A 12,528-nucleotide genomic window follows, 5' to 3' on the forward strand; every position below is an offset into this window, starting at 1 on the left:
TCTGGTTTATTTACTAGATAACGCGACACAAGCTTGACAGAAGGAAAGTGTGTGTGTGTGTGTGTGTGTTAATTGACATAGCTTGAGAAATTAAGCTTGACAAAAAAAAAAAAAAAAAATATCGACGGAGATAGTCTAAATTTAGACTAGTCGTAGATTAAAGTAATTAACTTAACACATTAAAAACAAATAACGCTTTTTCAACTATGTTTTTTTTTTTAAGACTAGCCTAAAAGTAAATAAAAATCGTATAGGTCTACATCATTTAAAAAGTAAAAATTGACCATATGTTTAAACGGATATAAAGTTTTCACTAATTAAGGACTGATGTCTATTTATTAAAAACTATTTAGTTTAATTATTGTAACGTTTAAATCTATTTAATGCTGCTATCACGCCTCCTGCCCGGCCCTCTCTAGCGCTGGAGGCGTGGTTTTTTTTTCCGGAGCATTCCCGAGCCTCATTCTAACTGTTCATCGGTGCCGGGAGGTTGTTTTACGGACGCTTCACAACTCTGCCGGAGGATCTTTTTTTTTTCTTTCTTTCGTCTAACAGTCTCGCTTTTTAAAATTGTAGTTAGTGGTAAAGTACTGCATAGATTTGACAAGTATCTTGTCTGATGTAGGCTATTTTCTTTTAGATCCGCGTAAATGCCTGTTACCTATTTTTTTCTTTTGTTTTAACTTTTCACCCGACGTGACAAACGCCTACTTTCTTGGTTTATAACATTGCTTTACGTTCGCTTCTTTTTTTTTTTTTGAGTCGAGCTAACGTTACCGGAGACGTCATAACACTTTGCTGTGAGATCTTTTTTTCTTTTGTTTAACTCTTGTCAGTAAAAATTTAGTTAGTGGTAAAGTACAGCATAGTTTTGACAAGTATCTTGTGCTGGTGTTTTAAAGACGGGGTCTGGTGTATTTTATTTTAGATCCGCGTAATGTCTACCATCTTTTTTCTTTTGTTTTAAATTTTCTCTAACCTCGTGAAAAACGCCTACTTTCTTGGTTTGTATCGCTGCTTTACTTTCGTTTCTTTTTTTTCAGTTTGAGGTAAGGTACAAATGCTAAAACTCTATTACCTAGTTTTCTTTATTTTCTAACTGGTAACAAAACACCATTTTAAAATTGTAATGCTACAAGCTCTCACATCTTTTTCACGTATTGCTTAACGAAAACATATCTGATAGTTTTGACTCGTTTGGTTGTATCAGATAAATAACCAGTAACCTAGTTTTATTTCATTTGTAACAACTTTAACAACGTTTTTACACTTTTCCAACTACGAAAACGATCATTACATTGTTTCCATTGCTGCTATGTGTTTATAATCTGTTTCTTGAAATACACTGTTTATTTAAAACCTTAATAAAATCTTCCCTTGCACCATTTTCATGATTTCGCCCCTTTTCAAAGTTTTAAAAAAAAAAAAGCACATAGCTTCCCACAACTTCTCCCCCCCTCCGAAATTCCTCCTTGGTTCATAAGTTCATATTGAGGTCACTGGAGGGTGTACAGGGAGGGGAGGGGGGTGTACAAACAGGTGTCCAGAACAGATGGCTTTTATGACCCTCATCAATCAAATTTTTGGAGACAAGGGGCCCTGGATCCTCTCTGCCGACTTTGTCCAATTTATTCTATATCCGGAAATCTCCCCAAAACTGCCAAAGATAGTTAAAATGTTAGGAATGGACTGCAGTGGATTGCCTAAAAAAAGAAGGATGTCATCTGCATACAAAGAAATCATAAAAAGAATATCACCATTTTTGGATTTAATTGTGCCGATATCTGTAAAATGTTCATTGGACCGCAATCTAAGGGCTAATAAACGGCTGGGTCTAGCCCCATTAAAATAGTACAACTGTCGCATCCTATGAATTAAAACTTCGGCCCGCTGTTTCATAACAGCATTTATCTCTTTTTTCACAAGGTCAAATTGAAGCCTAACATCCTCATAATAACTTTGTTGTAATAGGCTATCTAACGCTGATAATTTGGACTCTAAATCGTATAATCTGGATGACCGAGCTTTCCTTATGTTGGAGGCATAACATACAGTAAAATTCCTAATAAAACCTTTAACAGCATCCCAGACTGTCCTTGGGTCATCCACAGAGCCTTTATTTATATTTATAAAATCTGATAGTTGACTTGAAAACTTGGTTTTAAATGCTTCATCTCGGAGTAGCGAGGTGTTAAAACGCCAGAAGCAATCACTGCATTATGGTCAGAAAAAGCAACTGGTAATAAGTTAACAGTAACAATATTAAAAAACAAATCTCTAGAAGAAAAAATAAAGTCAATTCGAGAGGAAAATTTATGTCTTGAAGAAAAATGGGTGAAGCCTTTAACACCAGGATTTAATACACGCCAGAGATCCACGACCCCAGTATCATTAATCCAGGAACATAAAGCCTCAGAAGAATATTTTTGATCTAAATTTTCTGAGTGTCCCGATCTGTCAACTGAATAGTCAACAACAGCATTAAAATCAGCTCCTATTACGAGCTTGAAGTCAGAGAGCTCCAGCAGTACCTTAGTGAGCTGTTCATAAAATTCTTTTTCAAAAGTATTAGGGGCATAAATTGAGACGAAGGCAACACTTCTATTTTCTATATGAACTTTCGTAACTGTTATTTAGTTTATTTATTTTTTTTATTTGTATAGCGCTTTTTACAATACAAATCGTTACAAAGCAACTTTACAGAAAATTATGTTTCTACAATATTTAGTAGTAGCTAGTAGTTTGTGCACGTTTGACAGGATTTTAGAAAAATAAAAATAATAATAATACAAGACGTAGTCCGCTAGACGATGAACTATCAATATTATTAATTAATAGTAATTATAGGATGCAGTCACACATGTAGCAATAATTGTTAGTTCGGTTTGTTGATTCAAGATTAGGATCATCTGGGGTCCTCTGAGGGTCAGCATCATCTCTTCTCAGGTGTTCTGGATCCAGACTGGAGCTTGTGTAAATCCTAGTTACCACGGGATGTAAATCCCGTGGCAAAACATAGAAACAAAATAGAGACATCATTAGCATAGCTGCTGATCCAACAAAGTAAAATTAGTTTAACCCAAGCTAAAGAATAAAAATGCAGATGCAACTACACTCACAATTTAAGAGATACATTATTCGAATGCTTGGCGAAAGAGATGCGTTTTTAATCTAGATTTAAACAGAGAGAGTGTGTCTGAACCCCGAACATTATCAGGAAGGCTATTCCAGAGTTTGGGAGCCAAATGTGAAAAAGCTCTACCTCCTTTAGTGGACTTTGCTATCCTAGGAACTACCAAAAGTCCAGCGTTTTGTGACCTTAGGGTGCGTGATGGGTTGTAGCGTGGTAGAAGGCTAGTTAGGTACGCAGGAGCTAAACCATTTAGGGCCTTATAGGTAAGTAATGATAATTTGTAACTGATACGGAACTTAATAGGTAGCCAGTGCAGAGACTGTAAAATTGGGGTAATATGATCATATTTTCTTGACCTGGTAAGGACTCTAGCTGCTGCATTTTGGACTACCTGTAGCTTGTTTATTGACGAAGCAGGACAACCACCTAGAAGTCCATTACAATAGTCCAGTCTAGAGGTCATGAAACATGAACTAGCTTTTCTGCATCAGAAACAGATAACATGTTTCGTAGCTTGGCAATGTTTCTAAGATGGAAGAATGCGGTTTTTGTAACATTGGAAATATGATTTTCAAAAGACAAATTGCTGTCCAATATAACACCCAGATTTCTGACTGTAGAGGAAGTAACAGTACATCCGTCTAGTTGCAGATTGTAATCTACAAGATTCTGTGTGGTGTTTTTTGGTCCAATAATTAATATCTCTGTCTTATCCGAATTTAATTGGAGAAAATTATTTGTCATCCAATCTTTTACATTTTTAACACACTCTGTTAGCTTAGATAATTGGGAAGTTTCATCTGGTCTCGTTGAGATATATAGCTGAGTATCATCAGCATAACAGTGGAAGCTAATTCCGTTTTTTCTAATAATATTACCAAGGGGCAACATGTATATTGAAAATAGAAGGGGACCTAGGACGGATCCTTTTGGCACTCCATATTTTACTGATGATAAATGAGATGACACCCCATTTAAGTAAACAAAATGGTAGCGATCGGACAGGTAGGATCTAAACCATCTTAGAGCCTGTCCTTGAATACCTGTATAGTTTTGTAATTGATCTAGGAGTATGTCATGATCTATGGTGTCGAACGCAGCACTAAGATCAAGTAAGACTAGAAATGAGATGCAGCCTTGATCTGACGCAAGAAGCAGGTCATTTGTAATTTTAACAAGTGCAGTTTCTGTGCTATGGTGGGGCCTAAAACCTGACTGAAATTCTTCATACAGATCATTTTTATGCAGGAAGGTGCTCAATTGAGCAGACACAACTTTTTCTAAAATTTTAGACATAAATGGAAGATTTGAAATAGGCCTATAATTTGCCAGTACACTAGGATCTAGTTTTGGTTTCTTAATAAGAGGCTTGATAACCGCCAGCTTGAATGGTTTTGGGACGTGACCTAAAGATAACGACGAGTTAATGATATTGAGAAGCGGTTCTTCGGCTACAGGTAACAGCTCTTTTAGTAATTTAGTGGGTACAGGATCTAATAAACATGTTGTTGGTTTAGATACAGTGATAAGTTTATTTAGCTCTTCCTGTCCTATATTTGTAAAGCACTGCAGTTTATCTTTGGGTGCGATGGATGAAACTGAAGTGTTAGACGCTGTAGAATCTACATTCGCTATTGTATTTCTAATGTTATCTATTTTATCAGTGAAGAAATTCATAAAGTCATTACTATTTAACGTTGGTGGAATATTTGAATCAGGTGGCGTCTGGTAATTTGTTAATTTAGCCACTGTGCTAAATAAAAACCTTGGATTGTTTTGGTTATTTTCAATGAGTTTGTGGATATGCTCTGCCCTAGCAGTTTTTAGAGCCTGTCTATACCTGGACATACTGTTTTTCCATGCAATTTTAAAAACTTCCAAGTTAGTTTTTCTCCATTTGCGTTCAAGACTACGAGTTACTTTCTTGAGAGAGTGAGTATTACTGTTATACCATGGCACAGTACGTTTTTCTCTAACCTTTTTCAATTTGATGGGGGCAACAGCTTCTAATGTATTAGAGAAAATAGTGCCCATGTTGTCAGTAATTTCGTCTAATTCATGTGTATTTTTGGGTACAAATAGCAGTTGAGATAGATCAGGCAGGTTATTTGCGAATCTGTCTTTGGTGGCTGGAACAATAGTTCTGCCCAGACGGTAACGCTGAGACATATAGTTAATATCAGTTATACGCAGCATGCACGATACAAGAAAATGGTCTGTAATATCATCACATTGGGGTACAACATCTATAGCAGTAAGATCGATTCCATGCGATATAATTAGATCTAGTGTATGATTAAAACGATGAGTGGGCCCGGTGACATTTTGCTTGACTCCAAAGGAGTTTATTAGGTCAGTAAACGCAAGTCCTAATGTATCATTTGCATTATCAACGTGAATATTAAAATCTCCCATGATTAGCGCCTTATCAACTGTAACTAGAAGGTCTGAGAGGAAATCTGCAAATTCTTTTAGGAATTCTGTATACGGCCCTGGTGGTCTATACACAGTAGCCAGAGCAAGAGATACATTAGATTTCTTTTGCATGTCTGACAGTGTAACATTTAGCAGAAGTATTTCAAAACAGTTAAACCTGTATCCTGTTTTCTGGGTAACATTGAGAATATCACTATATATTGTTGCAACACCTCCTCCACGACCAGTCTGACGGGGCTCATGCTTATAACAGTAGTTTGGTGGAGTAGACTCATTTATTCTGCCTTTGCGATCTGACCAAGTATCCAACAACTTAAAGCGCAAATTACGCTGACATATTATTGCCAACCCTTTCGATTTGTTTAAAGCTGATGAGCAAGCAACTACCCGGAAAAAGCGATTAGCCATGCAATTTGTATCCCTTTTTAACAGATGAGTCTCTTGTAGGAAGGCTATATTAATTCTTTGTTTCCGCAGAAAGTCCATAGCAACTCGTTTCACTGGGTTATTCAGGCCCCTTGCATTGAGGCTGAGAATATTCAGCTTGGCACCATCAATCATTTAAAAAGTAATAGCAAGGTAAACTATGCAGTAAACAGGAAAAACAAAGTTTCCATAGGGGAAAAAGATGGGGAGGAAATAGGAACTTCTCTGGTTCAGGCTTTGAAAACCTAACATTAGAACAAAACATAAACAGAACAAGGAGAAGATTGGCCGCACCCATGTCTATAACTCCTGTGAAACAAATGGAAAACTAGGATTTATTAACCATTAAAAGTACAGAAAAAAGATATGCACCTGTTCAAAATCCCAGCTTAAACAATACTAATATTAAAAAAAAACTTCATGATAATAACCGTTTACACATGTGAAAACTCTCCCATTCCTTTTGGCAACACCCATCATTGAATAAACATACCCGTTGCATGGATCATATTACCGGCAAAACAAAAAGCCAAGAGAATTCACAAGTTACCGTCCATATAGGCTTTGGCGTCTTTCGGGTCTCTGAAAGTTTTCTGCGTGCCGTTTACTTTGAAGACCAACACGGCTGGGAAGTTCATTTGGAAGCGGATGTCTTTCTTAATGAGCTCAGCGCAGATAGGATTGAAGGCTCTCCTCGCGGCACGAACTGTAGGCGAAATGTCAGGAGCAATACGGAGAGATTGATCCTCGTATTGAAGCTGGCCTTTGCGTCTAGCAGCGGTCAGAATTGTAGAAACGTCTCTAGAGCGATGAATCTTGATAATAACAGGGCGAGGCCGACCATCCGAAGGAGTACCGAGCCCTCGGTGTGTGCGGTCAATTGCGATATTCTGGACTGACAACTCAAGCAGTTTTGGAATGAAAGTTTCAAAGAAAATATTGGGGATCACTTCCCTCCACGGACTCCTTGAGATTAAGGATTCTGATATTGTCCCATCTGGAACGCCCCTCTAGATCCGTAACCTTCTCCATAAGTGCCGAGTTAAGCTTCTCGAGTGTGGCCAGTTTCCCTTTAAGTGGAGCAATGTCATCCTCCAGGACAGAGATACGAGTTTCTGTTTCGGCCTGACGCGTCGCAAGGGAGTCGGTGGCTGCAGCAACCTCATCGATGCGTTTGATGATGCAATCAACTTTCACGTCAAGCCCCGACTCCAGCTTAGCAAAGGAGTCATTCATCAATTTTTGCGTGTGCCGACCTTCTTCTCCAACAACTTCGGCAATGTGTTTCAACAAAGCACCATGTGATAAATCAGGTAACGAGCTCTCATTGCGAACCACATGGCTACTGCTAGCACTAGCCTCGCTCGAATCAGTACATTCTTCCGTAAAACCTCGGGAATGGTCTGGCTTGTTCTGTTTTGACTGCTTGGGCATGATAAAGAAGCAATAAAGCAACTAAATAATGGCTTTTGAGAAAGATGGGCGAAGGTAGATAAAGAACAGCAGGAACGTGGAACGGGAGAGTTGAAAATGCGACTGATCAGTCCACTGCCATTACCGGAAGTCAGTTTGAGCTCAAGTCTTTAGTAATAAAGCAGTTTACACACGGATTAATTCATTCACAATTTAAAAAGGTACATAAAATAGAAACAAATGTAAAAAATACGTATTAATATTTAAAATTAAAGTATAATAATTAAAATAATGGTAAAGTGTTTCATAACATGAATCTTTTAGTAATTCATACAAATTAGATTTTTCTTCCTGTTAATCAGGTTTCAAATTAAGATTTAATGAAATCATTTTGATCAATTATTAAAATATTTAATTAATTGTAATAAGGTTTATTTGATTTGTAAGTTTAATTTCTTTCAGTAGATTAAAAAAAAAAAAAAAAAAAAGACATTACGGTTTTTTAAAACAAATATTTTTCTATTGTATTTCCAGTGAAACGAATTAAGCAACCCAATACACCAGATTTAATTGATGTAAATGAGGCATTCGAGTAGTCTGTTTAATGTCTCGGTTTTAAGAAAATCGTGAAATGGCATTTTCAGTGTTTAATGACTAAATTATGCCGAGTTGCATAACGGCACCACTGTCTGTCCTTCCATGCCTCTCGACTGTGGTCGACATATTAAATGTGTAAACTAGGTCTAAGAGCAGTATAAATCTGTCCATCAGTCACATCCTGACATCTGCCGAGACTAGCAACCGTGTGTTTGTAAGCTTAGCAGAAGTGTAGCAATTTAATTTCTGCCAGTGGTAAGCAGTGCATGTCCTTTACCCTGGTAACTGTCACCATTCTGTCCTGAAAAGCTGGTCAAATGCACTAAATCTCTCATGCCACTAAGCACAGGACACATGTACCTTGTTATGTTCCACACAAGCTATCATGATTTCAGACAGGATGAAACTAGTAAAACTACCAATGAGATTAATCTAATCTTTAGAGCACAAACCCAGAGTGCTTAAACTAGACAAGAAGAGCAGAAGCAGGAACAAGGTTGTGTATTTATTGAAAGTCAGGAATAGGGTTTCCACCCCCCATTTATTGAAGTCCAGCTAGAGTCTTCTGTCGCCCTTGAACCATTACAGGACCGAGTGAGGCCTTGCCTTCCCACTGAACACCTATTGAAAAGGCAAATACCCAAGTCAAGTAGAGCACGTGAAGTGTCAGAAGCAATCTTGACGCAGCTACCTACCCCCAATAGGAGCATCACTTCCCCCATTAGGACCACATGTTGAGTCACAGCAAGCACAAACCTGGTGGTTCCCATCAGCAGCAAGCCACCTGCAACAAGGAAGGAAAATCAGACACGGCAGCTTCATAGTGTTCTTAAGCAGCATGAACCTACCCATTGGAAAAGGAACAGGATTTGTGGAGAGCGTCACTGGGTGCAGAAGCAAGAGTTGCCTTCACAGTACACGTTATGTAGATCTGCAAGAGACACCGGTAAGGGTTCACAAAACCAGAGCAGATGGGAAGAGGACTCCGATTCAGTCAATATAGTACGTACAGAAGGACTGGATCCTCCCTGGAACATGAAAGCCTCCAGCTGGAACCGGATCTTGTCTTCCTGGGTTCGAGGCAAGAAGTGGGAGCTGGAAGCCGTAGCATCCACAAGGCACCTGATAAAGAGTGGGTGAAAAGAGGTTTACAGCCAGTTGCCCGCGTCAATGTTTGTGGTTAACACTGTAGTAGGGATTTGTGGAGTGAACAAATTCCTAGCCAGAGCACAAAAGATAGTGGGCAACATAAACCATTAGAGTGCGCACAGGTCCAAACAACCTAAAAACGGAAATGCCAGGAGTCCCTGGCCGACGCTTTTCAACAAGCTACGCTTCAGAAATGCTCACATACCATTTAGGATGAACATTGGGACAGTCATTCTCAGCGATGCCAAAAGTGCTTTCCGAGAAGAGCTGAACCTATGGTCACTTGACTCAACCCAATTCTCAGGGATCGAGTGCTCACTGAACAAACTTACACCGTTCTAGAGAATCAAGTGAGAGGACTTTACCCATGATTCTCAATGAAGGAATATCTCGGAACAGAAGTCACATCAGGAACTTGGGTGGCCACACAGCGGTCCACAAACACACGCAGGGGGACGTGGTTGTACACCTTCACAGATGCCTCAATATTAATAATGTCACCCAAGTAGTACACATTTGAAGGCCTCTGATAGACCCAGTCATCTGCAAGAGGAAAGAACGGTTTAGGCACAGCCTCATTTCACAAGGCTTAAGATCTAAAGGAACTACACAAACCCATCATGAGGTTCATGGAGAACACCAAGACGTCCTCTGCAACCTCCATTGAAGCATAAGGAACCCAAGTTGGCCTCAAAGCATTACTGCTCACATTATGGAGCCTGTAGTTCAAGGAGATACCAAATAAACAGTCTTCCAGTTACAACACCACAAGGAACCCTGCTTAACACATCCAGTCAGTCGCTTACCTTTGATAGTGGCACTGAATGCCAACAACTGCACCCTCAGTACGGGTAATTGGTGTGCCAGCAAATGCCAAAGGGGTGTAGGTAAGAGCAAAGGTGTAGACAAGCTCATCCCCAGTCATCTGCAAGAGACAAGATTTACCAAGTGGGTTCTGTTCAACTACACTTAAAAATAAGATTCAAGAAGGGCATTTCTAGCAGCCATAGAACATCAGTTCCCCAAAGCAGCTTTCAGAAACTGAAAGGTTCTGTGGATGTTTAACATTCAACTAACACTCATGAAGAGCCATTGTTTTTATTGGTTTATCCAGTAAGACATAACGGTTCTTACCATCAGCACACTATTGCAGTCCTGTAGTTCATATTCAAAGAGGAGCACCCCAGAGGCAGAGTCCTCACCAACAACAGGACAGCCTCCCATAGACAAACCAGATGGCTGGATCAGCTGACCATTGCTGAACATATCTTTTTTCACCTCCACATGAACCCGGCTCTCACTGCATTGCACAGCCACACTACTGGGAGTCACAGGTTGCCTCAACTGGAAGTTCGCCGCCAACTCACGTTGCACCTCTGGAACGATGGGAAACTTCCAGTCCAAAGGCTTGACTGGACCCTGCAACAGCTGCTTCTCCTGAAGACCAAGAGGGTCCTGCGCAAATTTTCTGGAGTCAAGACTCGGAAACTGAGAAGCCTTTTGGAAAGGATTCAAGAATCCTTGAGAAGAAAGAGCAGGACCTCTGGAAGCTGGAGCTGATTGCGGCTTTGTGCTGCTTGGACTTTGGCGGTGTTTCAAACTTCCCCATGCACTCTTCAGGTCAAAAGCCACAATCACCACCAACACTAACACACCTTGCAAGAAGTCCATTCTAACCAACTTTGGCACAATGCTCTAATACACATCTTCTTCTTCTTCGTTTCGTTTAATGGCGGGTGGCAACCAGCATTATGGTGCATTACCGCCACCTACTATGTTGGAGTGTGGGTCAGAGTTTTCCTTCCCTTGAGTAAAATATAATACACATCAGTATTGGCTTTGCTATTTAATAGAGCTTTGAATTAAGGTGGCTCCTCCCCTTTCAGCTTAATTGATTAACTTTGATTCTCCTCTGGGCTTGTAGAGTTTATTCATCCCCAATTGAGAAAAGTCAAGAACATCACTAACCAATAGAAAGCTACATGTGAATCTGAGATTTTAATCTTCATTTGCTCACTATTTTATAAGAAACACAACATTTTGTCCATAATAGATAGTTAATGGAATCTAAAGAATTCATAAATTATTGATTAATAATCATAAATATTAATTAATAATTTTTGGTTTAGTTTTTAGTGTAGTCACTATGTATAATCGTAAAAATCATGTATACCTAAATACTCATATAAATGAGTAGAAAGGAAAATATTAGTAAATTGGCAAAATGGGAGGGACTAAGCAGCCCGGAACATTATTATTCTTTTTTTTTTTTTTTTTTTTACTATTTTTACTTCAGTGCATGTCAATCCTTGTAATGTCTGGAGATTTCCTAGTGAGAGATATTCATCAGTATATTGCCAACATTTTTTTTTTTTTTTGAAAGATTAGGGAACTATACATATTTTAGATGTATTAAGTCTCCACATCTAACAGTGGCTGAAACTTTTTAGATGCTCTGAGACAACACTGTGATTCTCTTAAAATCCATCCATCTTTAAGATTATTCCAGAAATACATTTTGATGTATCCACAAAACAATCACATGAAACATGACGCTCTCTTGTGGCTGCTGGGATACATTGGAGATGTAAGTGAAATAAATGAGTTATTTACCTAACAAATTATATATTTAGAACAATAAAATGGGTTGATTTGCAGAATTAGTTGAATTGTTAACAATTTCAAGAAACAAACAGTTACATGTAGTCACTTTTTTTTAAAAACAATTGTCAAAACTTGTTTAATACTAAAACAACTAAAACTAAACTAAAAATAAATGCTTGAAAATAAATTAAAGCAATAGAAAATAATAAAATTGAAAAGAAAACAAACTGAAAATATAAATTTTAAAGCTAATTAAAAATCAATATTATAAATGTAAATATTTATAAATAAATATTTCAAATTAATACTATAATAGTATTACGTATACGTGCTGAAAGTGGCGCTTGGTTTTGCGTTTGCCTATCGCGGGACTGCCCAGTTTCAATCTGCTAAATAGTGAGGCATGGCCAGCTGACTTCAATCACAGGTAATAAGGCAAATACAAAAGCGTTAGGTTTCACCGCGGCAGCCCTCGTGTGAGCCCTCCTCGTGTGAAGACCGACGAGTGTAAAGACAATCGACTCTACCTGCGCGACTCTACCGAGCAAGGACACCGACAGGGCACTTGAGTATTGCTTTTCTCCTCTTTCTTTACTTTTTGTATACCTTGTTGTCAAATATCTCTTACACTTGTAGTCACTACGTGCTTTCAGATCTCTACTATCACTACTAACACTCGGAGAGCACGCTATGTACGTCGCAGGAAGGCCTGTCTGACAAACCTGTCCCTCTGACCTCTACTACTACGCTCTCTATTCCAGTTGGTCTCT

The 12,528-nt window shown here is 38.7% G+C and overlaps 1 protein-coding gene across 1 annotated transcript; it reads right to left on the bottom strand.

Moving 5' to 3' along the window:
- Nucleotides 1-8,508: 8,508 nt before the first annotated feature.
- Nucleotides 8,509-10,834, bottom strand: LOC132111273 (zona pellucida sperm-binding protein 3-like). The gene is made up of 8 exons (XM_059518429.1): nt 10,289-10,834; nt 9,961-10,079; nt 9,770-9,873; nt 9,520-9,697; nt 9,016-9,127; nt 8,854-8,936; nt 8,701-8,789; nt 8,509-8,626 (listed from the first exon to the last, which is right to left on the bottom strand). Exons 1-8 carry the CDS (start codon nt 10,823-10,825, stop codon nt 8,547-8,549), a joined length of 1,302 nt encoding a protein of 433 aa, XP_059374412.1. The 5' UTR covers nt 10,826-10,834; the 3' UTR covers nt 8,509-8,546.
- Between the last annotated feature and the right edge of the window lie 1,694 nt (nt 10,835-12,528).

This window comes from Carassius carassius, chromosome 31 (genome assembly GCF_963082965.1).
Source record: "Carassius carassius chromosome 31, fCarCar2.1, whole genome shotgun sequence".
Taxonomy (NCBI): Eukaryota; Metazoa; Chordata; class Actinopteri; order Cypriniformes; family Cyprinidae; genus Carassius; species Carassius carassius.

What these genes read in the sequence shown, in the direction of transcription:
- LOC132111273 (XM_059518429.1), bottom strand. Translation starts at nt 10,825, where the DNA reads ATGGACTTCTTGCAAGGTGTGTTAGTGTTGGTGGTGATTGTGGCTTTT. An exon ending in ATTCAGTGCCACTATCAAAG is followed by an intron (nt 9,874 to 9,960) that starts GTAAGCGACTGA and finishes CTTGAACTACAG; the next exon opens with GCTCCATAATGTGAGCAGTA. An exon ending in AAGTGATGCTCCTATTGGGG is followed by an intron (nt 8,627 to 8,700) that starts GTAGGTAGCTGC and finishes CCTTTTCAATAG; the next exon opens with GTGTTCAGTGGGAAGGCAAG.